Raw genomic sequence first — 27314 nt, forward strand, 5'->3', positions numbered from 1 at the left:
CAAGAAGTTATTTAAAGAAAGAATGAAGCTTCCCCATGGCATGGCGAGTAGTGCTAGTGTCCAATTTGGCCGCCTCCCCTATAAAGCAGCTCTTGGTTCAACCAGAGCCGTCCTACGGAGAGCCATTTCACTCCCTGTTTAGCCCCATTGTACCGAATTAGGTTGCAGTTTCACCAGAGTTCTACTGGGGGTGATCGCAGGCGAGTGCAAAATGAATGGGACTCTATGGAGCTAGACGGCTAAATTTGTCTCCCTCGCCTGATTGCCGTTGACAAATCTCAGATTTGATTGTAGTTTTTGCAAGTTCAACATGGATTATAGGTCGAAAGTTGAATGAACGAGTACTTATGTCCTTTCGATTTCTTACAGGTTGAGTCGTTGTTGCCCATAACACGCTAGCATTCTGCTAATGAATGCTGATTGGTCAGTGAAGGACTGATTATGACAAGAGATCCCACTTGATGGCATCCGAAGCAGAACCAGAATGTCAGAGTGAATATTTCGGCGTGGTCTTTAAAACATTAGCAAACCTCTTTCTAGCACGTGTATTGACAGGGAGAGTCTAACCTGTCAGCTGTGTTGTCGATGCCTCGAGAGAAAAAAGGAAGCGACTCAGAGCTTGCCGTAAAGCAGTATCTCTGGCCGTACGATGGGTATGACGTCATTGACATTTTAAAAGGTTTTTTAGAATAAAAAAGCCACTTTAAAAAAATCTAACACCCAGCAGTGTGTATTTTCTTAGCCTCCCCTTTCGACTGCAACATTCAAATTACTAGACAAAAAAATATATCCTGAGAAAAGTGGATTTTGCAGGGTATAGCTCCATAGAGTCCCATTCATTCTGCACTCGCCTGTGAGCGCCCCCTATATGGAATCAGAGTGGAACTGCAACCAGTTCAGAAGCCGGAAGTATCGAGAGAGTGGAACTTCTTCCCTTATTAGAAATTCTTTGGTTCAACCACCAACTTTTTGCCCAGCAAGAAATAAGTTATAAGAAAGAAACAGACAATACAAAAGTAACTAAATGTGCTCGCTACAAAAGATACTTTGGGCTAAATAAATAAAATATGTATGTGAAACAAAAACCATGTGTCCTGTAAATTATTTTTAATTAGTAAATGTTTGAAACAAAAGCATGCATGTATGTGTCCAAAGAAAAAATGCCAAAGAAAATAAAAGTGTGAGTGCACAAGGTTACAACTTTTTAAGATGACTGTGTGGCCAGAGTCTGAACTCTGATATAGGGACATCTTGGCTCCCACATGGTGGATGTTTTTTTTCTTGACCTGTAACCGCAATACATGTTTGCTTGAAAATAACGTACTTCTGGGTAGTAAGCTAGTTAGCTAGGCATTCTAACGTTTGCAGCTTAGGTTAAAGCGGATGGAAAAAACAAATGACAATACCGTGCACACGGTTCCGACATGTGGAGAAATCCAAAGCTTGACTGTCCTGCCTGCTGTGTCTAGTTACAGTTACTAAGCCATGATTGGATAATTGTTGTTTGGGCCATGTTTAGTGAACGGTCAATTAAAACAGCTTTACCAGAACCAACAGGCCTTTAACTCAAGAGCAATGACATTTCTGGGCCGTCTTATATTATATCAGCTTGAACTTTTAGTAGCTTTTTATGCAGTTATGTAAAAAAAAACTGTGCAGTAGCATCAGCACCATCATCCACGTCTGCTGCTTGAGTCTCTTGTTGTATCACTGTGAAAGAAAAAAAGGCTCCCTCTGGTCCCCTGGGGCATCGCTGTCAAGGACACCTGTCTGCTGCTGTGTTTCGCTGTTCTACTACACTCCAGTCAGCACGCTGCCTGATTACATAAAACACTGAATGCATTAAAGTGTCCTACAGCAGGACGCCTAAGGCTTCAACAGTCATGTTGTGCAGTGCCCACCCAAGTTCCCTTCTCTCCTGTCCCAGACTCACTCCACCAGCTGCCTGCTCATCTGTCTCGCTCTCTACCTGTCTATCTCGCTGTTATTTGTAGCTCAGAAGACTCGGCCCATGGTGTTAGTGAGGACAGGTGCATGCTTGCTTGAATCTCCAAGCGAGCTACTCTGGTCAGTATGTGTGTCCGTCTCTCCGAGTGAAAGAGGTTTGCTCTAATTAAAATCAGCACTTGTGCTGCAGGGAATGGTAACCATTGTCAGGGCGACAGTCAGCCCACTCGGTCCCCTAAGCAACAGAGCTAGCTACAGCTAATGGGAGGAAAAGACATTGCTCTGCTACCAGAGGAGCATGCGCTGCTCTCCATTTCATTTTATTTTCCGTCTTTAATCTCTTTACATTGAGTTCATAAACTGTTTTGTTTATCTGCTCTCTCTTCCTCTGATTTTGTCCTCATTTATCTCTTTTGCTCTTGACTAATTTAGTAGACCTATAGGCGTGCTTGCCACGCTTTGATTATGTTTTCTATTCTCTCTCCCGTTTTCTGACTTAAACCCCTACTTTCCAATTACATTTAGTTTTGTCCTTTAACCATTCTTCATCTTGCTCTTTCATTGTCCTCTCATTTATGGCAGTGACTTGCATCTCCTCCCTCATTCCTCTCTTCCTCTCTCTCATTTTTCTTGTAATTAGCAACTTCACAGTTCTCTCTCTCTCTCTGCTCCTGTCCCTTGCTCTCCCTGGTGAAGTAAGAATTAACATTTATAAGATGCTCAAATATCTGGAGTGTCAAGCATATAGACATTTTGAAATTCAATGCAACATATATCCTGTGGTCTGCAGCCTTATCTCTGTAGCATTGGCTCTGTTTGCCTGCAGAAATACCACCAAGTTAATAAATTGTGCTGCAATTCAAATGCTAAAACACTTTATGAATGCAGTGTGATGAGAATACAAATTAAACACTTGGACATGGATGGAAGAATACTTCAGCAACTCTTCTTTGTGACAAGCGCTGCAATCCAGCATTACATGCCAGTGATGTGATGGCCTGAAAAATGGGGTGACATGAACGAATTGCTCTCCCTTATTTTGCCTGAAGTTTGGATAGACGTGCTCAATTGCTTCTTTTTCCAACTCTTTAATAGGAGAGAAGAGTACAGGGATAAGCTTAACACACAGTTAAGCTGAAAATGAACTGCTATTGTAAAAAGGCAGGAATGTCTAATTGCCTTGTCGATTTAAGAACCACAAGGTCAGAGCACTCTGAAATATCTGCCATTGTCTCCTATAGAGCTGTTGTTTTGGGCTTTGCATACTATGCTTTGTCTGTGTGTCAGTCGCAGCATTTCTGGAGATAAAAGACCACAGTGCGGTGCTCAAAATTATAACTTCTTTTTCTGTGTTTCTGCAGCCACGGCAGTATATAACTCACTTCCCAATCCAAGGGTTGAGAAATGCTAAACTTTGGTCTGGTGTCAAAATTAGCATCCAGCTATTTTCATGTTTTCTGACCCCCAATTTTGGCATTCAACATGCAACCAGATATCAATGTGTCAGAAAGTTATCTGCTGTCTCAGGACTACAATCTTATTTATTCACCTCAATGAAGAAACCTTTGACTGTGAATTTCTTCCACGAGTGTCGGTGTGTTCCTTTAGCATTATTAAATGAAGTATTGAGTGTATTATGTTTCTTTCGTCTAAAATAATACTGTGTCCCAAAGCTTTCTGAGCTTTGGTTCGCAAATTTGTAGGGAGCTGAGTTAGACAAGGTCTACCTTTTTAAACGTGTAACAAACATAATAGAGAGTACATCAATTGTTTGTCTTCTGCAGTCAGTTCAAACCGCATTAAATGTGGCTATTTTGTTGGCTAATAGTCATTTATCCCATCTGCAGACTTTGGTAGCCTAAAGCTCAATCACTTATTCAACACCACAGAGTAAACGATAAATGCTTGGTGTAGGCAGTCTCTTCTTTTATATACCAACACAGAGTCTGATGTAACCATCCCTTGTGTGTCAGATCTTGGTAAATGGAAAACACTCCTCCAACAGTACAGGAGCCTTCATTAAAAGCTTCAGTTCTTGTTTGAATATAAGGCAGATGAAACTGTAACATCAACATCACACAGATGTCTGCTGTGAGTGATTAGGTGAACCAATGTTAGTTGGTAGAACTTTGCTATTAGCATACTCAAAGCCTTTAGATCGATATCACAGTGTCACAGTTGTCACTCAGTGTGGTGAGGACTATAGTTTTCTCATGGGGTGAGATTGGTGTAGTGTGTTCAGGTTTTAAAGATGCACTAATGTTTTATATGAACAATGGATCAAATGTCAACATGTAATGTGTCGAAAAATAATTTTATGTGATCTATTCAGTTACAAATCCAAGGAGACCACCTGTTTGAGTAGCATCTTTTTAATCATGTCAAGTGACAGAGGAATGATTGAACATGTGGTTTGTTGAAGCACTAAGGTGTAATAAACTCAATTACAGTTGTGAAGGAGCCAAATAATCCCTGTATTTCTTTATTACATGTCGAATGTGCTGTGAAAAAGCCCTATTGGAGGAGAGTTAATGACTTTAAAATTGTCATTACTCTGCCTAAAATTGAAGTAAGTGGCACTGTCTGAAATGGGGAAACAAATATGTAAAAAATGTGATGTTGGGGTGGGGGATAAGGAAACTAAACGCAAAAGGGAGTTTTACCAAGTGAAGTGGTATCATTTATAGTAGGCTAGCTCGTAGAATTGGAAGTGACAGCACTGCCTAACAGTTATCTGCAAAGGAGCAAGAACAAATGACCAGGCACACTCAACCAGGGAGGGCGTCACAGGGGACAAATCTCTGAATTCATACTATAGCTCCCACCACACAGCTGTAACTTACATCCTGGGAGGCAGGGGAAGAACAAGTTCATTTTCCTATAGAGCTGGTAAGTCCCGCCCCTTCCGTAAAACCCCGCTGGACCTCAACGTTGAAAAACCGTCAATGCAAGTGAATGGGAGAAAATAATTATTTTCTGGTACCGTTTGAATTGTGCCATGAATGTGAACATATGTTGTCTGTGAATTTTTTATATAATTTTTCATGTAACGAGTTTGACAGTATATTGCATGATTCTTCGGCTAGCCGTTGTTGAAAAGACAAAACTAGAAAGACTACATGTCGCATATGTGACGTCACCCCATAACGCATTTTCCCTCCATAAATCACGGTGCGATAATCTATGAAGACAGATCGAGATGCCTGTGTGTTTTGTACCCAAATGTCACCATTCAAACAAGCTTTGCTTTTGCTACAGTAACTGCTACTAGCATTTTGCTAACGTGCTAGTTAGCTATTAAACTCACCGAAACATTATAACGCTTTTCTCTTCGACTGGCGTGGACAACGCCGACCATCTCCCCACTTGCGAACTTAAACCCCTCCACATGCCCAGACCTGAAGTGGTTTTCACCACGCTCAATTAGTTTGTCCTCTCCCTGAAAGAATGCGGTGAAGTGCACCAAAGACACAGCCATGTTTAGCGGGATCCATGTGCTAGTGGTGGTGACGTATATAAAACGCGTCGAAAGCAGCGAAGAGCTGTAGTCCACAAAGTGCTCTCACACAAAGTCTAACCGTATCAAAATTCTACCCGCTAAATTGAAGCATTCTTTACACGAAAAATTATATAAAAAATTCACACACAACATATGTTCACATTCATGGCAAAATTCAAACGGGTACAGAAAATAATTATTTTCTCCCATTCACTTGCATTGACGGTTTTTCCACTTTGAGGTCCAGGGCGATTAGCGGAAGGGGCGGGACTTACCAGCTCTATTGGATTCCAGTTGGGATCCAGCCAGTGGGGTGTAAAATGGAAATAATCTTTCCAAAGTTAGAGAAGCCCTACAAAAATTTCATTAGGATGTTTGAGTTAGTTAAAAGGTGCCCGAGGCAATTGCATCAGGGCAGGGGAACCCAGAATTCCTGGCTACGCCCATGTTGGGATCAGTGCGTCTTTCCGAAAAATAGTGCTGCTCTCTGGCTTGTAATCATGATATAGCCTACGCATTGTAAATTTCACATTTGCAGGTAGGGTAGTCTACTTGGTCATTATCAGAATCCCCTCTTGGAAATGAAAACGTAGGTTCTAATTCCTCCTCACACATGCACTCACAGAGAGAACAGACAGTGAGTGGTAGGCCTACAGTAGCCTAGAGCATCATAACATCCTCTCGCCGACTTTCACCACACGGGGGCCCTGTGCCTCTCCTTCTCGATGCTCCTCCTCGCCTCCGCCACCGTAAAGCTCAGCCTCGCTCCCTCCTCCTCCTCCTCCTCCTCCTCGTCCTCGTCCTCCCTCTACTTCCACTGCTTCTTCCCGTCGCGCTGCGCAGAGCAGACGGTCCTCCAGCTCCGTACAGCCCGGTGCGAAGATGGTTGGCGGCTTGTGTGCACGCAGGTTGGCCCGCCGGTCGCGGTCCGCCTTGATAGCAGCCCTCACGGTGCTGCTCGTGCAGACGCTAATTGTGTGGAACTTCAGCAGCCTCGACTCCGGCGAAGACAGGGAAAACGGAGGCTCCAATGTGCGGGAGAAGAGGGACCGGTTCGCAGGCAACAAAGCCGCTGGCAGCGACTATTTCCAGCACGGGGTCCCGCGGCAGCGGCAGCATCTTCCTCCGCCTGGGAAGGGGACATCTCGCCACATACAGCAGCCGGTAAGACAGATGCGCTACCGACGTATTCATATCATATCCCAGTTAAAAAATAGACTGTCTTGCCGGGGATGAAGCGCGGAGGGGTTGGCAGGCAGTTCAAAACATCTTCAGTTTGCGTTTTAAGGAGAAAAGCACGGCCGGGCCTCAAAATGAGTGAATGTTTGACTGTTGTCACTTGAACGGAGGCTGCCTCGTAAGGAAATGATAGCGTGTCTGAAGCAAGACAGATGCAAGCGAGCCCTTTTCACTCCGAGCATCCTCAGCTGAATGCTTGCTGAGGACAGGAGCCACATTGCGCCGTTGAAATGAACGCACTTCAGCCCAGATTAAAATGCCAAAGCTGAGTATGAAATCTGAACTCAGCATGTTAGTTCACTCCAGGGCAGAATGATAGCACAACAGGGTAAATTCTTCCATAAGATAGTAGCTGAGGAGTCACTGGGTTGTAGCCCATACCTGTCACGGTCTATTTGGTATTTATAGTCAAATACAGTAGCTGCATGGCTCAGCAGCACTGTCTGAGCGAGGCCAAATTGAAACATAACCTAATTTTCAGAGTTGTTTTTGATGAGTGTACAAAGATTAGTCACCTGTCTGTGAAAACACAACCCCTTGTATTGGTAGTGGCAGCCTGAGACACACAGGTCAAGATAGATGTGATTGTGGAGCCACAGCAAACATACAGACCCACATAACGAATAAATTGAGTTAAAGTGGAAGCCTGAGGAACTGTCTCCATTTAGAAGTAGAGGAGCTGATACCATGCATTGCTCATTGAACATTTCAGAATTTGCTCCCAAAAATCCAAATGTGTATTTGTAGACTCCACTGACTGCTTCCACCTGTCCCTGGAGGCTACACACAGAGCGGGTCATGTAATTTGTACAGTGCTTCTGCGCAGCATGTGATTAATTTTCACAACCTGATCTCTGCAATTAAATTCTCCAAAATTAAGCTTCTTGTTTGCGTGGTCTCTCAAGCAATAGGCTGCCCTAAAGAAATTGGACACAGTTGTTTCCTGGCAAGCATGCAGCGCTTTCCCTTTGCAAAGCTGCCAGCCATTCAAGTATAGCCTACTCCTTAGCCACCATGCAACCAGTAGATAACCGGCTTTGATGTAGTGTGATACACTGTGGCCTCTGCGCTCAGTCAGTCACTCGGAGCTGTGCACTGTATCATCTGTCTCCTTTGCAGACTTTACAGTGACTCACTCGCTTCATCTGGTAGGACTGTTTGTCCCACCTGCCGGCATCTCCACAGCACAAAGTCATGCTAAAGGACGGGATATATTTGAGTCTATTTCCCTAACAGTTAAAGAATCCTCTGAATAAATATCACTGTAATATCCCTGTAATAGTCCTGCAGGGACTCATTAGTGATATAACACTTTAGGGTATTGTTATTATTTGCTGTACAGAATAACTGCAATATTCCTGCTCCGTACATGAATTAGTAATACAGTGACTTAACAGGAGCTGGGGATCAGTTGTGTCAGAACCTATTCACACTGCGTCAACACCGGTTGGTCCACATGTGTTTCACTGTTAAAACACACAGTGGATCAGCACCCATGACCTTTTCAAAGAAAAGCTTTCATCCCTCCATTGCCTTGAGGCATTTCACACAGCCTGTATACCAGTCAGTAAACCAGCCAGTCAGCTCGCCTGCTGCCTGCCTGTCAGGTTGTCAACCAGCTCTCTGCAGTTCTGTGGCCCCCAGACTCTTAACATTCAACTGGTCGCCCTGGGCCCCATGCGTTCCCTCAACTGGTTAATCACTGCATTTTAATTCTTTCTTACTGTGTGTGTGTGTGTGTGTGTGTGTGTGTGTGTGTGTGTGTGTGTGTGTCTGTGTTTGTCTGTCTGTGTGTCTGTGTGTGTCTGTCTGTGTGTCTGTATGTCTTGGCAAGACAGAGATGTCCAGCCTAAGGGTGACGCATAGGCGCCAACTGATGCTATATGAGGCACTATGCCTGAGAGAAGGGATAGCAGCACTTTGATCCAGAATAGAATGAGCCAGAAGCTACAGTATGACAATAGCAGAATTTCTGTGTAATAACTTGTGTTGGATGGAAATATTATGCATAGCTTTGGATGTGTTATTGTGATCCCAGCAGGCAGGGGCTACAGTTGTCATTAGTGGTCTCCTGTTGTGTCTCTTGAGGGAAATGCTGCCAGAGAGCGAAGATGTTTTCTTCTCTAGTCCAACAGACACCACAGCTTATTGTTCACATCGCCACTGCCTTATGTATCTGGAAATAATCACATCAATGACATTATGTTAGCTGTGAGTGTTAAGTCTTGGCTGTGGCTAACTGTTGCAAATTCCCCATAAAAAATCCTATACTTATTAACTACTCTGTCTTGTTTTGCCTGGCATCAGTTTATTACAGGAGATAGCATCACAATTATTATTAATAGGTGCTTATTAAGGCTGTCCGAGTGACGGTGTGAAAAACGGTTAATGTGCCAGAATTAAACCAACCTACTTTCAGCGGGAGAATGAGTAAAGGTTTAAAAAAAGCGTCTGACTCCAAAATCCACATCTGGTTGTCAGCAGTTTCTTTCCATCTGCCGGCGGTAGTCGTATACTGTCATGATCCCCATGTGCCCCCCGGCGGGTGTCCAGCTCACACATGTTGTAAAGAGTTTCCCTGTTAGTCATGGTATTACATGTAACATTACCTCTGATGTACACTTTTAATGTGTAATGGTTTCCTACGGCAAAGATTACAATCCATCTGAGAATGCACATTCTGAGTTTTTTTCTACATGTTTCCACAGTATGGTGATAATACATACATGACATGCTTACATTATATTTTATTTTAAAGATGTTCCCCACAAGTATTTTCTTACAGTGGCTCACTTGCTGCAGATGCAAAAAAGTGTGCCAGGTACTTGAGGTAGTTTGAGACTGACAGAACATGTTGTACACTGTGTCGAAGAGAGAAACACTAAATTTAGAGAAGCATAAAATGGAAGAAATCAGCTTTGTGGGGTTTCCCATATGTGACTGTAAATAGCCAGATATTAATGTTCTCATGTAACTTCAGATAACACTTATTCTTATATGGTGGTGGCAACTTATACTAACTACAATATAAGTCTTTGAGGCTGTTTTTCATGATTTAATGAGAATAAATGAGCTCTTAGATGTTTGTCAAAGACCGTCAGAATTAACATTAAAGGGAACTTTGGAAACGCTTCGGTCATGCTGGGATTGTAATTGGAATTTTAATCTTGTACAGTACAATTAACAATGCACTGTACATATGTTTTGCATTTGGGAGCTTTGCTGAAATCCATTGTTGCTACCATTCTGTTCTCCAACCACCACCACAACCACAATGTGATTCATCCCACTGTGTCCATGATCACAGAGCTGCTGACTCACACAAACACCCAAAATGATGTCCATACGTGGATGCAGGGAAGCAGCTCCACACAAACGCACACCCACATACACATTTATAGTTACACAGTTCAATTTCCTTTTCCCCAGTGAACGTGGGAATAAATCAAGTGGGATTACGTGGGAATAAATCAAGTATTCGGTTTGTAATGAACTGTTCGAATTCCAAATTCACAGCATGTGTGATAAAATGTACTAGTTTTTTTGAAAATGTATCCACATGGGCTTCCATGCTCAAAATGTACAGTATATAAGCAGGTTGTGCCTTGTACTTAAGGCTAGGTATGGGTACACAATATCTTTAAGGTGTCGCCAAAATAACCCAGTACCAAGTAGGCCTGCAACTAACGATTATTTTTATTGTCGATTAATTTGTCGATTATTTTCTCAATAAGTTGTTGGGTCTATAAAATATCAGAAAATTGTAAAAAAAAAAAATTCAGTGTTTTCCAAAGCCCAAGATGATGTACTGTTAAAGAGGAGTGATACACTAGAAAATGTATACAATTAAGAAGCTGGAATCAGATAATTTTTACTCAAACGATTAATCGCTTATCAAAATAGTTGGTCAATTTAATAGTTGACAACTAATCAATTAATCTTTAGTTCTAATACCAAGTTGTATAGAAACTTCTTCAGTCAAATGATACCTGTATTCAATCCTTTTTGTACCCAGATCAAAAAAGAAATGACTATATGGTTTTGCTTGCAGCCAATTACCACAAGCCTTCTTCGATTTAATGTGATGTGGTGTGGTGAAGTCCAGCGTGGTGTATTTGACGGAGTTGAGTTTTTTAAACGAATACCCAGCCCTACTTGTACTCCATTTTTTGAAATCCAGCCTTCTCATTTTTTTCATTCCCTCAAAGTCTTTTCATTCACCTTGTAACAAAACCATGTTTCTCATCTTTCCCACATGTTTTAGATCCTTACATTGTGTTCCAGGCAATGCAGTTTTTTCCAGTGCCATTTTATGTGCCAGTCACTGTCTGTGCTGTTTTTTGTATCATAGCAAAGCCACTTTAGCATTGGTAATTGGCAGTTAAATTGGCACTCACCGAAAGTAAATCGTCTCTGGGTGTTAGCCATTCTGTTTTAAACAGACCTTTGAAAATACGTAATTACAGTCAGGAGACACCCAGAAGATGCACTGTGTGATTTGAAATTTCAAACGTCCCAATCATTACATCAATAAAGTGTTACTCTGTAAAACCTGCAATGAGGGAAAAGTAAAGTACAGCCTGCCCATCAGGCCATCCATCTGTCGTGATTTCGCAAACAGAGAGCTTCTTTTTCAAGTGCCGTTAGTCTCGAAGAGAGGTGGGAACGTATTCAGATCTGAGGGAGGAAGTACGCACCTCAGATTTGAAAGAGACACAAGGAAAACCCAGACACACTTTGATGTTGTAGTGTAATTTGTATACATGACACAATCCTTCAAACACCTGCAAAGGAAAAACATTTTATTATCATAATGCAGTATACCATTAGAACCCTGTCATGTTATTTTACTGAGCTGATCCTCCTCATATGCAAAATATCAGTTGAATCCTTAAAAAGACCATAGATTGTTTGTAGACCGAGGTTCAGGTAGCCATAGCAGCTCAAACATCACAACACAGACACTTCTAGCACAGGTGCTGAAAGTACTGCAGGCCTCTTCAGTGTGGTATCCGTGTAATCTGTTGACAGCACAGGCAGCAGCCTCTCTCTCTGTCTCTCTCACTGTCCTCCGCTGTCTCTCTGAGTGTAAAAGGGTCGGGATGTTAGAAATACTACAAATACAGCAGAAAACATGCTGGCATGACTCACAGACATGCCAAGTATGTTGACTCTTGCTGAGCAGATGAGAGGAGAGCAAGTTCCATTACAGTATTATATTTAATAGGGCAAATGGATAACTGCATCGTCAAGTTAATAGCAAACAGTGTTTTGATGGTGTATCACCAGCACACAATGTACAGTATTCTACATAATAAATGGCTCCTAGTATTCAGTATTTCATCAAAAGTTCCATACAAGAGCTTTTCATGTGCGATTAGAGCATGAGAAGGCAAGCGCTCTGACCAAGCAGTCAGTGTCAACTTTCAGTACTTGGCAGTTTTGCGACAGAGGCAATAGATTTTTTTATTCTTCTTCAATTTATGTCATCTGAATGACATATTTTGAGTTTGAATACACAGGGCTGCATTGGTTTTGCACGGTTGGTCAGACAAACAAAACAATTTGAAGATATCACCCAAATCCCATTACTTTAACAGATATATGAACATGGAAATGTTACAGATGTCATGTCTGAAAGGGGCAGGAAAGGATAAGAAAATAAACTCAGGATCTTTTTTGACAGTACATTTACAGAGTAATATGCATGTCTGAGAAGGCTTACAGTAACACAGCCGCAATTTACTATCCTTTCTCCTCATTTAGACTGTGTATATGCCTGCGTGTCTGTGTGTGCTTTGTGCTCAGCTTGATCAAAAAAATCAAAGATCATGAGTACCGTTTATCTGTCAGGTCTATTCAAACAAATCATAGAAATACTACAAATACCCCTTACACACACACACACACACACACACACACACACACACACACACACACACACACACACACACAACATCATCACCACCACTTCTGTCCAGCCGTCTCTCCTGCCTCTGTGAGACAGCCTGCCTCTTACCCAACCCCCCCCCCAATCTTGCCCTCATCCACCCATCATCCCTTGCTGCCGTTACAGATGGTTTCATTCCCCAACACATTAATAACGCATCATCCAGATGAATGAAGCTATATAATACCTAGCGTTGCCAATAATCCCATAGGTAAGAGGCTTAGCAGACAGCCCTGAGAGAGAGAGAGGAAGATGAGGCTGATGGGGAGCTGAATTAGTTTTATCTGAAGTCGGGTATCCATGTTGATATTTAGTGCAGGGATAAAAGGCTGTACACACACACACACACACACAAACACACACACACACACACACACACACACACACACACACACACACACACACACACACGTTTGGACTAGACTATCACCATATGGAGGGGTTATTAGGCCAATAGCTCAACTCCCTTGCTGTTTACTAATTACAGGGTTATCCCTTTAAATAGATCTCCTGTATTTTATAAATTGAGATCAGTAAGAACTGTTGTACTTGAATTACAGAATTTTGAATCATCACATTGAACCGTTCATTTAAAAAAAAACATTTAAAAAAACTAACTCAATGGACACTATTGTAAATTAATTGCCGTGGTTTGAACTTTAATCAGATTATTGTTGACTTAAATATATCTACGTACAGATTTAAAGATTCAGTCTCTGAATGTGGGAGAACACACTAGTTTCCGTTAGCCACTGGGCTTTCAGATGGGATGTGATATTGGGTCCTTAGGTACAGTTTTCAATACAAACAAAATGAAATAGCTTGTGAAAACTAAGACTCTTATTATTATCTATTACTCTTATTTTTAAGACCATGCACAGAGCCTCAGAGTCTCAGAGCCTAATCTGAACTGAGAAAAAGGCTGAATTTGAAGCCCCTGAAAACTTATTTTTTCAATCAGCTTCTTATTATGAGCAACAGTTTTCTAAATAAATGCAAAGCAGTCTGACAAAGTTAGAACAGATGTGGTTATTTCACATTAGAGATTTCTGTGTTACATTACATGTCATTTAGGTTAAGTGTCTTGCTCAGGGACACATTGGTTGATGTATTGCAGTGGGAATCGAACCCTGGTCTCCCACACCAAAGGTAGGTGTCATAGCCACTGCGCCATCACCACCCCACACTGTGTCTGTGCTTTTGTCTTCAAACTGGTTTGAAGTAGACGTGGCTTAGTTGGGGAAAAGTGGTGTCATGTATTTGTGCACCAATCAGTTTAGCAGTTTTAAATCAAAGTGTGATGACATTTGTTGGATTGTTTGCAAGCACTGTCAATTCACACCCACACACTGTGGAAGTAGATACACTGAGTTTTTGACTTAATCAACTTAATTACTTTTGACGTAATAATTTCTTTATAGATTTTAAATATTAATATATTTAATAATGAATATTTAATGTCATCAAGAAATACTCAAAGGAGAACAGCTCCATGTGGATAGTTCACTCCTACTGTTAAAACGGTTGTATAATGTCTTCTTCTGTAGCTCTGCAGCAGCTTTGAGAAAATAGCCCTGATGATGTCATCGTGGTGTCATTAGGGTTATCTCAGTTTGGGCTTGGAGACTGGAAATTAATAAAGTCTGTGGAGCTTGAAATAAGTGACTGTTTACCAACAAGGGAGGGTCTCACAAAAGACTCCAGTTGCATAACAGGAAATGTAGGCTCCAGCATTTTGGGATCTTGACCCATACTAGGGACTAAAAATCAGGATCTCGACCTCTGCTTCACAGATTTGGATTTCTTTCTTTAATCTGTCTCATAAATCCACATGGAACAGCAATGATAAAATCCTGGAGTATCTCTTTAAGATATGAAGTTTTTAGGGGCTTTAAGATCATAAGTAAAGGTACGTTGCTTAAATTTCAAACTGTTAAAGGAGAATTCTGGTCAATTTCAACACGTAGCTCTGTTGTTTGGAAATTTGAAGTGCTGTCAGATACAAAAAAAACGAAAACAATCGGTGCTGCCTACACCGTGTTATCCTCCTGCTAGCGTTAGCACCCAACAGGCTTAAACAGGGCAAGTTTTAAATGTGTTTTAAGCCTCTAAACATGCTCGAAATGTGTCTACTCATGTGCAGTGATTCCTTCCGAGGGAACACAGCGAATCTGACTGCAGTAGATGTGACAGAAAGGCATAAAAGCATAGACAGTATAGAATGGACCAATAGATCCCGTTGCTCTGGACGGAGACCAGTGAAGGATATTAGAAGCACTTTTCCGGTGAGCGCCGAGCGTTACTGCGCAGCCTCCAACTGAGAGAGACGACGTAAATGTGACGTGAGCAACCTGTCGGAAAGTTGTAAGTCTTCTGGTAGCTGTGCCGAGAGAAATCTCAATCATTCCCAATCTTGCAGAGACGGAGAGTGTAGGTATATGTAAGGAGATAACATGGACACAGGCTAATTATTGCTAACTAAAATGCTAGTTAACATTAGTAATTAAACTTAAACAGCTAATGTGAGTCGAAACTGCCTGCGAGCTTCTCCTGTACTATACGGTAATTCCTCTACTGTGCGACAGTAAGTCGCGTGGTTATGACACAATCGTTAGCCTATTTTTACAAAAACGTCTGCTACGGAGCCATAACGTGAGATACAAGGTAATGGAGCCTTTTATACATTGTCGTGTTTCTTTAGAAATAAACAATGGACCAATAAAGTCTTTAAATGCTTCAGATGTAAAGTTATTCGCTGTCAAAGTGGCGTCAAAATGAATGGCAGTCAATGGAATGCTAACGGGGGGTGATGGCTTATTAGCATCAAAATGGCGCCATAGGAGGTTTGGGTTGTGAGGAGACGCTTACCCCCTTGCATAAAAATTGTGTTAATCCAGCCAGTGCACATACCTCTGTTTATTTCCTGTTTTCCGGTCAAGTCCACACTAGTTGATTGTCGAACTCATACAATCCAATATTCCAGTCAAATTTGCTGTGTTCCCTCAGAAGGAATCACTGCACATGGGTAGTAACTTGTAATGACATTTCAAGCATGTTTAGAGGCTAAAAACATGTTTAAAACTTGCCCTGTTTAAGCCTGTTAGGTGCTAACGCTAGCAGGGGGATAACATGGTGTAGGCAGCACCGATTGTTTTCATTTGTTTTGCTACTGCCAGCACTCCAAATTTCCAAACAGAGCTATGTGGAATTCTCTTTTAAGTTTAATTTCTAATTATGCCTTACAAGCTCTGAATTTGAGGTAACATGCAGTATTCAACAAATGCTTTTTTTTTTACCAATTCCTCATTAGCATAAAACATGACAATTATTGTAGCTAAAATATAACCTCGGCTAACACTAATCATTATTTATAGCCAGCAGAAGGGCACCAGTTGTTAAAAATGTAGTGTTTTATTGATTGTGTTTTGATACACAAATTCTGTGGAGACTTGTATTTTAGGGAGGATCATGTTTTTTCTATAATTGAACACAACAAGTGAATTTTCTTCTTATGGTGTAAAGCTGCTAAGCTGGAAGGCGGGACATGATGAGAAGCTGCATTCCCATCAGGTCAAATTGACTGTAGTGGCATATATCCTTTTTGTTGCAGATTTTCAGCTTTTATCACAGAGTGTACTGTATCTATAGCATCTATAATGTAGCCCTGACAGCATTCACAGTGAGTATACTTCTGTAGGGGTTCATTAGACACTAGAGGATGTGTTTGTCTCTCAACCATAATGGTCACATCACAGTGAAAAACACTTGACAGCCATGTCGATGCGGAAGTATACGGGAGATTGCCCACTTCTCCGAAATTGCTGCAGTGCCGCAACATTGACATGCAACACACTGATCCACATGTAACACCCAAATGCACATGAACATGTAATCACACCCACACAGACTAATGACACTGAGCATGCCTTGCTATCTCCTCCTCAACACACCATGCACTAATCCTCATGTATTGTGTTATTCTAATAAGACAGGGGAGTTTGTGACAGAAACAGAAAAGAGTACGTGGCAGTGTGGTGAGCACACAGGGTGATGACACGTCGGCTGGGTAGGGGCGATCCGGCCTGTCGGAGAAAGCTTTTGTCCTTCCAGTCCCATGGAGCAAGAGGAGAGGATCTGACAGCAGCGCTTTTCTTCTTCCTCCTCCTCCTTTTTTCTTCTTCTCAGTACCGGAGCTGAATGCCAACAGCCCAGAAGACTTGTCTCTATCTGTGATTAAGAAGAGAAGAGAAAGTGAGAGGAGAAAGAGAGATGGAGACAGGCAGAGAAAGAGAGACAGATATGCAAGACAGAAGAAAGCCAAAGGAAGAAATGTTGGGGGGGAAAAGAAAAGATAAACGTTTCATCCCTTCTACAAATCCGACGTTGACTCAAATCCCGGCATAATCCTCAGGGGAACCCGGTTTGGTTTGAAGGCTTGTTAGTGTAGCTTGGGCCCGGCTGGCAAAGACTGTGTAGTTGGATACCGTCTCTTGGAAACTTCCAAATGGCCAAATGGCCTCCAAGCGTGCAAGGATCAGGTCTGTAATTTTCCCCTCTGTTGGTGAAGTTTAGGATTTAGAGGTAAGCTGATGCCAAGACACTGATCAAGCTGGTTTTTTCAAGCATCTCTAAATCGGAGCTCTGATTCAGGATTACTCTGAAGAGGATGGTTGAGGCAATCTGCCCAATAATCCCAGTTCTGCACTGCCATTTAAAACGGGTTGTGTTTCCACAGGTTTAAATATATACCCTGATGGACACTTGCCTCTGTTGGATATTTCTTTGTATTATCCACATCTGAATAACATGACATGACATGATAACAACACAGAGAGTCCAATGCCCTAAAATGAGGGGAACTTGGGTACAGAAGGCCAATGATAATAATCATCATCATAAATGCAGAGAAATGTCTATACAATTATGTGAAGGCTTTTACAATTTTCCATAATGGTCGGGTTTTGAACCTCAACGCTTTTTTTTGTTACCGAAATGTGCGAGTAGCACCGAGTATCGAAAACTGTCAAGTAATGTAACTTGGCATCATATGTCTGGTCGTTGTTTTTTTTATGAATCTTATTGAATCTGATCAGACAGTTCATGTTCATGTATGTCTACTTGTGTTTGAACAACATTCAATATTTCAGAACTTTTGGCTTCTTCTTTGTAGAAAAGCATATTGATATTTACCCAATTAAATATATATAGAATTGTCAACTCGTTACACTTTGTTTCCATCATCAGTCTGACATTGCTTACACTTTAACTGATATCCATGGGTGAGGGGGTTTTCAATTTTCCCTAACCAGTCACAACAGACCAACTGTTCCACCTAAATCTAACTTAATCTTAAATTAACACTGATGCATAGCCATGCCAACATACTGAATGGAGCGGAGCGAAGTAAAAACAAACTACTGTACGATGTTGGGCCGTATTGAGACAGCTTGACAAACGCCGTTAGTCCCACCCGTGGTGCTCATAGGATCGATTCCTTTTTCAACTGCTGTTTCATGTCATGATGCCAGACGAATCAGTGAACTCGGTGGAGTGGGCAGATTCAAAGTTCTGGACCCAGGCAAATTGGCACCAACACTCCAACTGAAATTTCAAATAAAATGTGGAGTAAGCAGATAAGCAATATATACATTGTCTAAAACAGGGATCTTCAACAGGGGGTTGAAGATCCCTGGGGGGACCCCTAGGGGGTCCTCAGAGTCAATGAAGGGGGGCCTCCAAATGATTGTTGATTTTTGAAAGTTTTTGAAATAATCCAACATATTATTAGCAACTATAAATCCCCACTGAAGATAGGCTTACTGGCCTATTGGTAAGATATAGTCACTAAGGTAGCCATCCAAAGATACAGTCAATCCTAAAGATTTCACTGTGCCACATATATGTTTTAAAATGAAAACAGGATTTATTAAATAATGGCAACAATTATAAAGGCTATTTAAATAGCTTAGTATTCTATGCAAAAATGGTATGTATAAAGGCTTTTAGGCCGCCCTATACGTTATTGTAGGCCCAATATGCTACTTCATTTTATACAATATATGTAGTAGGGGGTCCCTGCTCCGTCTCTCTTTCAGTTAAGGGGTCTTTGGCTTAAAAAAACGTTGAAGACCCCTGGTCTAAAAAAATATGGAAAAATGTTTAATACAACTTTAAACCTGCATTAATTGTTTTTTTTTGTTTTTTTTAACCTTTGAGCAGTTTGACATACTGTAAAGACAACACTGATATATGATCACCTTATAACGATATGGTGAACAAGTTGTTAGCAGACAGTAGCTTATTCACACGTACAGCAGTTACAGAGCGACGTTTTCATTCATTTGGAGTCGTGATTCTGAATATTCTGAGTGAATAATCTGTTTGCCACTACACACCTTTCACCTTACTCAGTCATTTGTTCTATTGTTAATGTAAAAATACTGATTAAAAGGCTGGTTAAAGGAAACATTGGTAACATTAGTATCCAGTCTCCGTTAAGAATACCTTAAAGTGCTCATATTATGCTTTTTGGCATTTGTGTTATATATATTTTTTGTGCATGTTATAGGTTTACAAAGTGAAAAAGCCCAAAGTCCACCCCAAAGGGACTTACCATCTCCAACAGAAAACACTGTTCACAAACTGCTCCAAACAGCTCTATTGTAGTCCAGCCTTTACTTCCGTGACGAACGTCATAATGCTTGCCTAGCTGCTAGCGTGGTACGCCTTCATACTCTGCTTCTGGCTGGGTAGTAGTCCTTACCTAGCAACTCCCAACAAAGATGGAACAGAAATGAGATGCCTCACTCTGTAGCTAAAACAGAGAGCTCAAAAAGAGGAGCTGCAGCAATGTTGCAACAAAAAATATGGTGTTTTTTGAAAATAGAATCATGTAAACCTATTCTGATATATAGGCCTGCACGATTCTGGGAAAAATATGAATCACAATTTTTAGCTTAGAATTGATATCACGATTCTCTGCCACGATTTGTTTTGGCACCTATAGCACATTGCGCATCACCACAAGCCTGTAAACATAAAGGCTTCAATGAATAAAGAAAATAAAGTACATACTGGCCATTTAACTACAGTAGGCTACCAAAAATAGTGACCTATAACACATTGAACTAAATATGGCCCTGATACAGGCTCTATCTGAACTCCTTGAACATGTCTTTACATAATTAAAACATGTTAATGTCAATGTCAAATGCTTTTAATAAATTAATTGAAGGAGAAAAACTAAAATCGAAAAAAAAAATCTTAAGTCCTTTAAAAATTAAATCGTGAACAGGGGTAAATTGAGATCGCGATTTTAGAACGATTTATCGTGCAGGCCTACTGATATAGCCTCTAAATACAATTATGAACCTGAAAATGAGCATAATATAAGCACTTTAATTGAAGTAGTAGAAGGGTGGTGTTTGTCCTAGAAGTTAATAGCTACAGAATTACCTCATTTTTCAGCCACTGGTACATACACATGACACAGTTCCTGGTAGATTGAGAGAATAATTGAGGTTTGGGTTTATGGTCAAGGTTGTGTTAAATAATCCCTCGCTGTGAGGTCAGTGCAGCAGATGCCTTTGCCTCAGGGCAGCCTCTGTACGGGATGTTTGGAAGGTACACTGGAGACAGCCAGGACGTAGTTAGATGTACACACCTGCAAACATCCACACCAATGCATACAAGTGCATACACACTCCCACACACACTCTTCAGCGTCCTCTCGGTGCTAAAGGCGCACACCTGCAGAATGCATAGAATAAAAAATTACACAATAATACACTCACCCACACATTCTCCCTCTCACAAACACACATGCTTGCAGGTACACAAAGGCCTCTATCTCCATGCTCCTTCCTCCTTGGCTTATGCACAACACACACACACACTTTGAGAGTAAATACAATTATAAAACACTCTGTGAACCACATGAATAGTTGCTCTTCAGTATTCATGTTAAACCACCAGCAGCAGCCGGAGAGCTCGTACTCATTACTGAACAGGTGTTTTCTCTCTCAGCAGTGCATTTAGATCCTGTCCGTCCTTCCTGCCTGTCTCCACTCTGCCGAACACCTCGAGGGCAGAGCTGCTCGCGAGTTCTTAACGCAGACACACGCCTTAACGCCGTTTCATTTGCGTCCTTCTCCTTGACTGCTTCCTCACCCTCTTCTTCCCCGCTTGCTCCAACTCCTCCACTCCCCGGGCGTCCTCTCCTGCCTCCTCTTCTTCTCCCGTCTCGAGTGGGGACATCTCACCGCACCGCTGAGTTGTTCACTGGTCCTCCAGACGCCGCAGGCCTCCCAAATCAGCTTCAACGAGGAGCCCTGCAGAGGCTGCCGCTGCGGGGAGAAATTGCGCTGTAATTGAGCTCTGTGGTAATAAAACGTTCCCTCTCTGATTTCCTACCAGCGGTGAATCATCATCACCATCATCATCGTGCCATCACATCAGCAACGCTCGGCAGACGCTTCAACCCCGCCGCCGCCGGAGTCAACCCGCTTTCTCTCTCTCTCTCTCTCTCTCTCTCTCTCTCTCTCTCTCTCTCTCTCTCTCTCTCTCTCTCTCTCTCTCTCGTCAATTGCACTCGTTCCACTTGTTTTACTCCCATTTCCTCTCTCTTTCACCTTTCTCTCGCTCCGTCCTCACCACTACTCGCTCCTCTCATCTGTCTCCAACCATCCTTCCCGTTTCTTTTCCATTTGATTGGACGGCATGTCTCAGAGGTATACAGAAATTACAATGTACGAAAAGAAAAGAGTGAGTGCGTAGATGGAGGGGGGGAGGAAGAGAAGATAATTAGGATGGGTGATTATGTGAGCACAATGTCAAATGCTTTTTTTCAACGTACTTAAGGCATTCATGCTTCTATGGCAGGAAGCGGGAAGGTTGATCATTTTCAACGGTTTGAGTTTCTCTTTTTGGAAAATGATTGGAATTTCATACACTTAAAACATTGAACCCACAAGCGCTCTCTTTTTCCTAACTCTTGATTCTGTTGCACAATATTCTCTTGTTCATGCATTCCAACACACACATAAAAGGTCCATAGGGCATAAAGGCCTGTGTTTTTCCCTCGATGGCATTTGCAACCAGTGTGTTAAAGGTGAGGGAATGTGAGTGTGTGTGCTTTTGCATGTTCATGTAAATGTGTGAAAGGATGAGAATTAATAAAATTGTAGCTGAGCAATATTGGAAAGTTGGTAAAACTAAGAGGAAAGTATAAAAAAAGGCTTTGTGGTGTAAAGGGGAAAAAAACTAAGACAGAGGGTTAATCAACTCCAAGACACACAGAGCCAGACGTGTGTGTGTGTGTGTGTGTGTGTACAAAGAACAATACTGCTCTTTTTTTCTCACTCTTCCCCCCTGAAAGTCTAGCTCTGAGGGGTGACACTTCTCTCTTTGTCCCCAAGTTTCTTAACTGCTGTGACTTACTCTGGCAAATAGGCCTACAACAATCTTTTTATGTAACTCACTTTATCCACAAGGATATTTTTTTTCACTTCACCGAGGGCCAAGTAGGTCTCACTGCACTCCTCTGGTAATGTCTCATACAAGGCTTGACTGCTTATATGGGGCTGAAATGTGAGTACACCAACCACATACCATACATGTACATGCAAAATAGTAGCTTAATAGCGGGTATACGGTAGCCTGGCTTTGCCCTCCTACGTACTTCCGCTCAATTTTCATTTTCCTTCAGTACTCCTTCTGGGTTTGTGGTATATTCTTGGATTTTCTCTGGTCAAATATTTGGTGGTCCAATCAGCGAACAAAGGGAGTGGCTGAGAACGATGACGTTGAGGCCGTGACATGCGCTAGTTTGAGTTGTAGTTCCATAATGGCGGCGGAGAAAGATGCGGTCCATTGTGACAACGCTGCCGAATATCCAGAAGTTAAAGCCCGAGCAAGAACAATCTTTGCTGAGTTTTGTTAGTGGCCATGATGTTGTGGCCTTCTTCCCCACGGGGTTCGGGAAAAGTTTGATTTTCCAGCTCGCTCCGTTAGTGGTGGAGGAGTTGGCTAAGGCGAACGCTAGCGATCCTAAGCCGATAGTTGTTGTTGTCTCCCCTCTTGTTAGCCTGGTTCTACCAGACAGTATGTAGGAGGGCAGAGCCAAGCTACCAGAGTGGCTCTGGGCAGATCCAATAGTTTTAAACTTCAACAGAGTACCCGCCTTCAAGGAAGTTAACACTTGTCAGTGGAGAGTGGCCAGACTCTCTGTACAAATTAAATGTACGAGAGTCTGGTAGGACCAGGCTAGGTGTAGGGATGTATGACTAAGTTACTGTGTTTATTAATATTTGCCTCCTGCACATATGCACGTTTTCCAGAGGTATATAGAGTATGCAGACATAATTGTCTTTAACGGCTGAGAAAGAGATTTGGTCAAGGCTATTATAATTCAGCCAGGGCACATCTGCTTGCTTAGCACTTAGTCTATTTGCCTAAGAGACACAAATGACTGCAATTTAACAGCAATAGAGGAGGACTGTAATGAGTTGGTAACTATTTGCCTGATGTGAGCGTGTTGCTCTAAGGTGGGAAGAATAATCAAAAGAAATAGGACTATATTTTCACTGGCATGTCCAGTGGCAGCAGTGGAGATTAATGAGTGATGTTTATTATCTTCTCAAAACTATTCTGCTTTTTCATTCTCACTTTTCTTTCTTTGTTCCTTAATAGACTCGGAATGTAGCTTATAATTTACTGAATAAATTAATAATAAAATAAAAACTTTACTGAATTTGCTGAAATTACTATTACTATTGTATGAAGCACTTTGTGCTAGATTTGCATGTCTAAAAAGTGCTGATAAAGTCTGATTGATTGATATATATCATGTACAGAAATCCAGAACAGTGTTGTGCTACTTATTTTTAGTGTATTAAAGGCTGTGAGTTTATGATGCCCTGTGGCTCTACACACTCTTTATGTGTGTATAGAAGTGGGGTGTGGATGAGGAGATGTGTGCATGCTGCATTGAACATCAAAGGTCAGGGAAGGTGATTGTTCTCCCGTGTGTCTGTGTGTGTGTGTGTGTGTGTGTGTGTGTGTGTGTGTGTGTGTGTGTGTGTGTGTGTGTGTGTGCGCTCCACATGGCGTCCCAGCCTGCAGCGAGCCCGATGATTCAGAGGACACAGGCTGCATGACATGCACTGTCTTTGACCCTTCTCTACAGCAGCTGTTAATATAACGCTGCAGCTGTGTGTGTGTGTTTATGCCGTTGTGTTGCGCTGATGAGGGGAGAGGGCTGTGTAAGTGGGAATATATATGTACGTTTCTCATAAACTTGTCACTGTTAGTATGCATGCACTCGTTGAAGGATATGTCCATCTTTGTGTGCTTTTCATATCTGCGTACAGCTGTGTGTATTTAGCACCTGCTGGGTCACCGTAGGCCCTCTGTGCTCTTGCCAGTGCCCTGCTTTAGTTCCCAGGGGCCCCAGAGGATTTTTTGCTTGGGTATGCTGACAAATTGATGCTGCCAGATCGGCTAACTGCTCCTTCTGTGGCTGGCACCAACCGAAAACGTACTCTGAATACCAAGCGATGGCCGTGAGCACTTTTCCTGCTCTTTGTTTCTCACAAACACACACATACAAACAAATATGACATCATCGAGCAAACCCAGAATTTCAGATTGGCCCAGCTTGAGGAGCAATCCCTAAATCCAGCCTAAAATCTGGATCAAAAAAACATAATCCTCAACTCTGGGGGATCCGATCTGAGTCGCTGCAGGGTCTGGCTATTGGCAATTGCTCTATTCCTCAATACCCTCTCTTTCTCCATTTCTCCCCCTTTTCTCTCTCTCTAGCCCGTTCTCTCACATTTTGGACAGCTGTTTCACACTGTGAAAGGGGCTTTAATTTTGCCAATAATGCCTCAGTCTGTGCATCTGCTATGTCAAAGTGATTAGTGCAGCAGAAGCTGTCTTTACTGTGGTGACAGGCCCATATGGTTTCCGTATGTACAAGTAAGCATTGGGCTTGATCTGTCACTTTTTATTAGAATTTGTTTTACTTGATATAATCGTTAAGTCTTTCCCACACACAGTGGGAACAGAGAAGGTTTGCTTGATTGTTTGCTTGTAAATGATTTGTCCAGGATGACTTTTTAACCAAGAGTCTGCGAGGTTTTGGAGGTTAAAAATAGTTTATAAAAGATGTCAGACGTCAATGAAGAGGGCTCTGAGTTAATCCAAATGGAGTGTATATATGTGTATCTGTGTTGACATTGGCTAGTGATTTGGTAAATTTGTGACAGATTAGACACATACACACAAAGCAGTCTTTACATTCTCAGTGTGACTGAACCTAGTGAACCTCAGCAAAGGTATTCCTTGCTGAAACACACACACACACACACACACACACACACACACACACACACACACACACACGCACATACACACACAGAGGGGGCTCTGTATGGCTCTTTAACAGTTTCCTCTCAGACAGAGGGAGTTTAGCCCCAGCCTGGTTTCGGTTTGCCACACAGTGCACCACTGTAGCCGACTAGCCGTGCCTTCAGCTTCCGGGCTTTTAGCTGTACCAATAATCAGCTAGCTTCCACTACTTGCCAAGGTTAACAACATAATTACTGCACTCATCTGGCCGAATCTCTTCTCAACACAGCGCAGAAGCATGATCCTGCAGTTGCAGGGAGCCGCTTTAGCCAAACCCTTGAGCACACAAGACTTCAAGACTAGAGCTCGGTCCTCATGACCCTCACTGCAGTGTGGTGAAGATAGAGCCGACTTTCTCAGCTTATCTTTCTAAGAAGGTCATGGATTAGCAATTCTTGGGCCTTCTGAGTCATTCTCATCGTCGAGCCCAGTCACCAGACCAGTATTGCAGTATGAACTGCTCAGAGTTGTGGTAGGAAAGTGTGATTGGTGGTGGTCGGACTGTGGTGGAACAGGATCTTACTGGCATTCCTCTAGAGGACTGGAGAGTCACTCTGCTAGACCAGCATAGAGAGAGGGCCAGACAGAAGAAGCTAATTAATGAGTTTTTTTTGTGTGCGTGGGAATGGCAGGTATACATGCATTTGCCTGTTCCTGAGTGCCTGTGCCTTTTCATATCTTATATATATTTGTGGTGTGTGTATGAGCGAGTGGACATGGATGACATGAATTTCCCCTGGCTACATTCTGTTCCCCATAACAGGAAAAGAAGTAGACATAACCCAGCCAGGAAATACTTATATTGAACGTCTCTCTGTGCAGTCATTCATGAAACATTGGGACTTCCTCAGCCTTATGTTTTTTCCTGCATTGTACTTCAGAGTAACAGCGGAACTGTCAAGAATGTAAGATCTAAAGGAACTGGATTAGTGTGTCCACTAAATAAATACATTTATTTTTTTTTCTTCTAATTTGAATCTCCTTTTTTCATCTCAATCCCTCTGCTTTATCTCAGTCTCAGTCTCAGTCTCACCATTACAGCTTACTCCAGAAAGACAACACATCTCACAATAGCCGCTTTCCGACCGGAGGGATTTTTGCAGTTCCTAGAACATAACGTTCCTAGAACCCTTTTTTTCTCCTGTTCCGACTGGACCAATTTGATGATTATTAAGTTCCTCTGGCCGCAGTTCCTGTAACTCTTTCAGCTCCTACTTCAGGTCAGGGTCTTTTCTCTTTCCCGCATAGTGGTGGTTAGATGGCTGTGTTATAATAACAAAAGGTCAGCTCCTATGGCCACTTGCCAGTATGAATGCAAATAGAAAAAAACGGTTTTGGGGGAGAGTAGTTAGTAGAACTGTTTAGAAGTGGACTGTTCCTATAACTACGTTCCTGTAACTACTTGGTCGGAAAGAGGCTAATGTTGCCAGTGGTTAAAGGGTGAACTGGCACCTCTCCAGCTAGCAGTCCACACTCCATACCGACTTTACCCTTCGGTTAGCAAGCCTACTGCTGCCCTGAGATAATGGGTCAACATTTGCTGCTGAAACCTGGATTGAACCTTTAGATCTTCAGTCTAACACTCTCCCAACTGAACTATTTCAGCACTTTTATATGGAAGCCAATGTTCACATTTGTGAAGCTCAAAGCAGCAAATATTTGCCATTTTTGCTTAAAAGTGGGGTGGAAGATATGACCAAAATCTTCTGTCAGAGTATATATAGTTTTATTTCAGGGTAACAAAGGATATCATGAAACAGTAATTGTTCTGTAAATTTAATTAAGAAGTGGTTTAATATAACCATACCGTTCTTTTATTTGGAACTTCCATCCAAATAAAAACAACTGCCTCACATGAGACAACACTTGAGTTAAAAACAAAAGACTCAAAACAGTTCAACTAAAATTCTTTTAAAATGGAAGAGTTGTTCCTGAGAACAATAATTTTAATTGTTACAGGTTTTAAGGTTTACAGGTGCACATAAATACCAACCTGTCTTCAGTCAGTGCAATGTAAAATATTACACACATTTGTATTTGGGAGTGGCCCAAAAAGAAGAAGAAAAAACAGACAGGTGGGCTGCTGTCATTAGAGGCGAGCATAGACTGCCTGCTTCATTCACTACACCTCTCTGCCCATTTTTTTTAATAAGCATGATTTCAGGCACTGCCAAGATGGCGACGGCCGGAGCAACCGGGAGCAGCTCTCTTTGAGCTTCATTTTAACTCTTCAGAAACACTTGAGTGACGTCGCGGTGACTACGTCTA

The 27314-nt window shown here is 42.0% G+C and overlaps 1 protein-coding gene across 1 annotated transcript in view; it reads left to right on the forward strand.

The window, feature by feature from the left end:
• Positions 1–6203: 6203 nt before the first annotated feature.
• Positions 6204–27314, forward strand: part of LOC116042843 (xylosyltransferase 1-like) — a 79036-nt gene continuing 57925 nt past the window's right edge. The window contains exon 1 of the mRNA XM_031289245.2: positions 6204–6610. Coding sequence (XP_031145105.1) covers positions 6329–6610 — 282 coding nt within the window. The 5' untranslated portion in view covers positions 6204–6328. The remainder of the gene's footprint in view (positions 6611–27314) is intronic.

This window comes from Sander lucioperca, chromosome 4, assembly GCF_008315115.2.
Source record: "Sander lucioperca isolate FBNREF2018 chromosome 4, SLUC_FBN_1.2, whole genome shotgun sequence".
Classification (NCBI taxonomy): Eukaryota; Metazoa; Chordata; class Actinopteri; order Perciformes; family Percidae; genus Sander; species Sander lucioperca.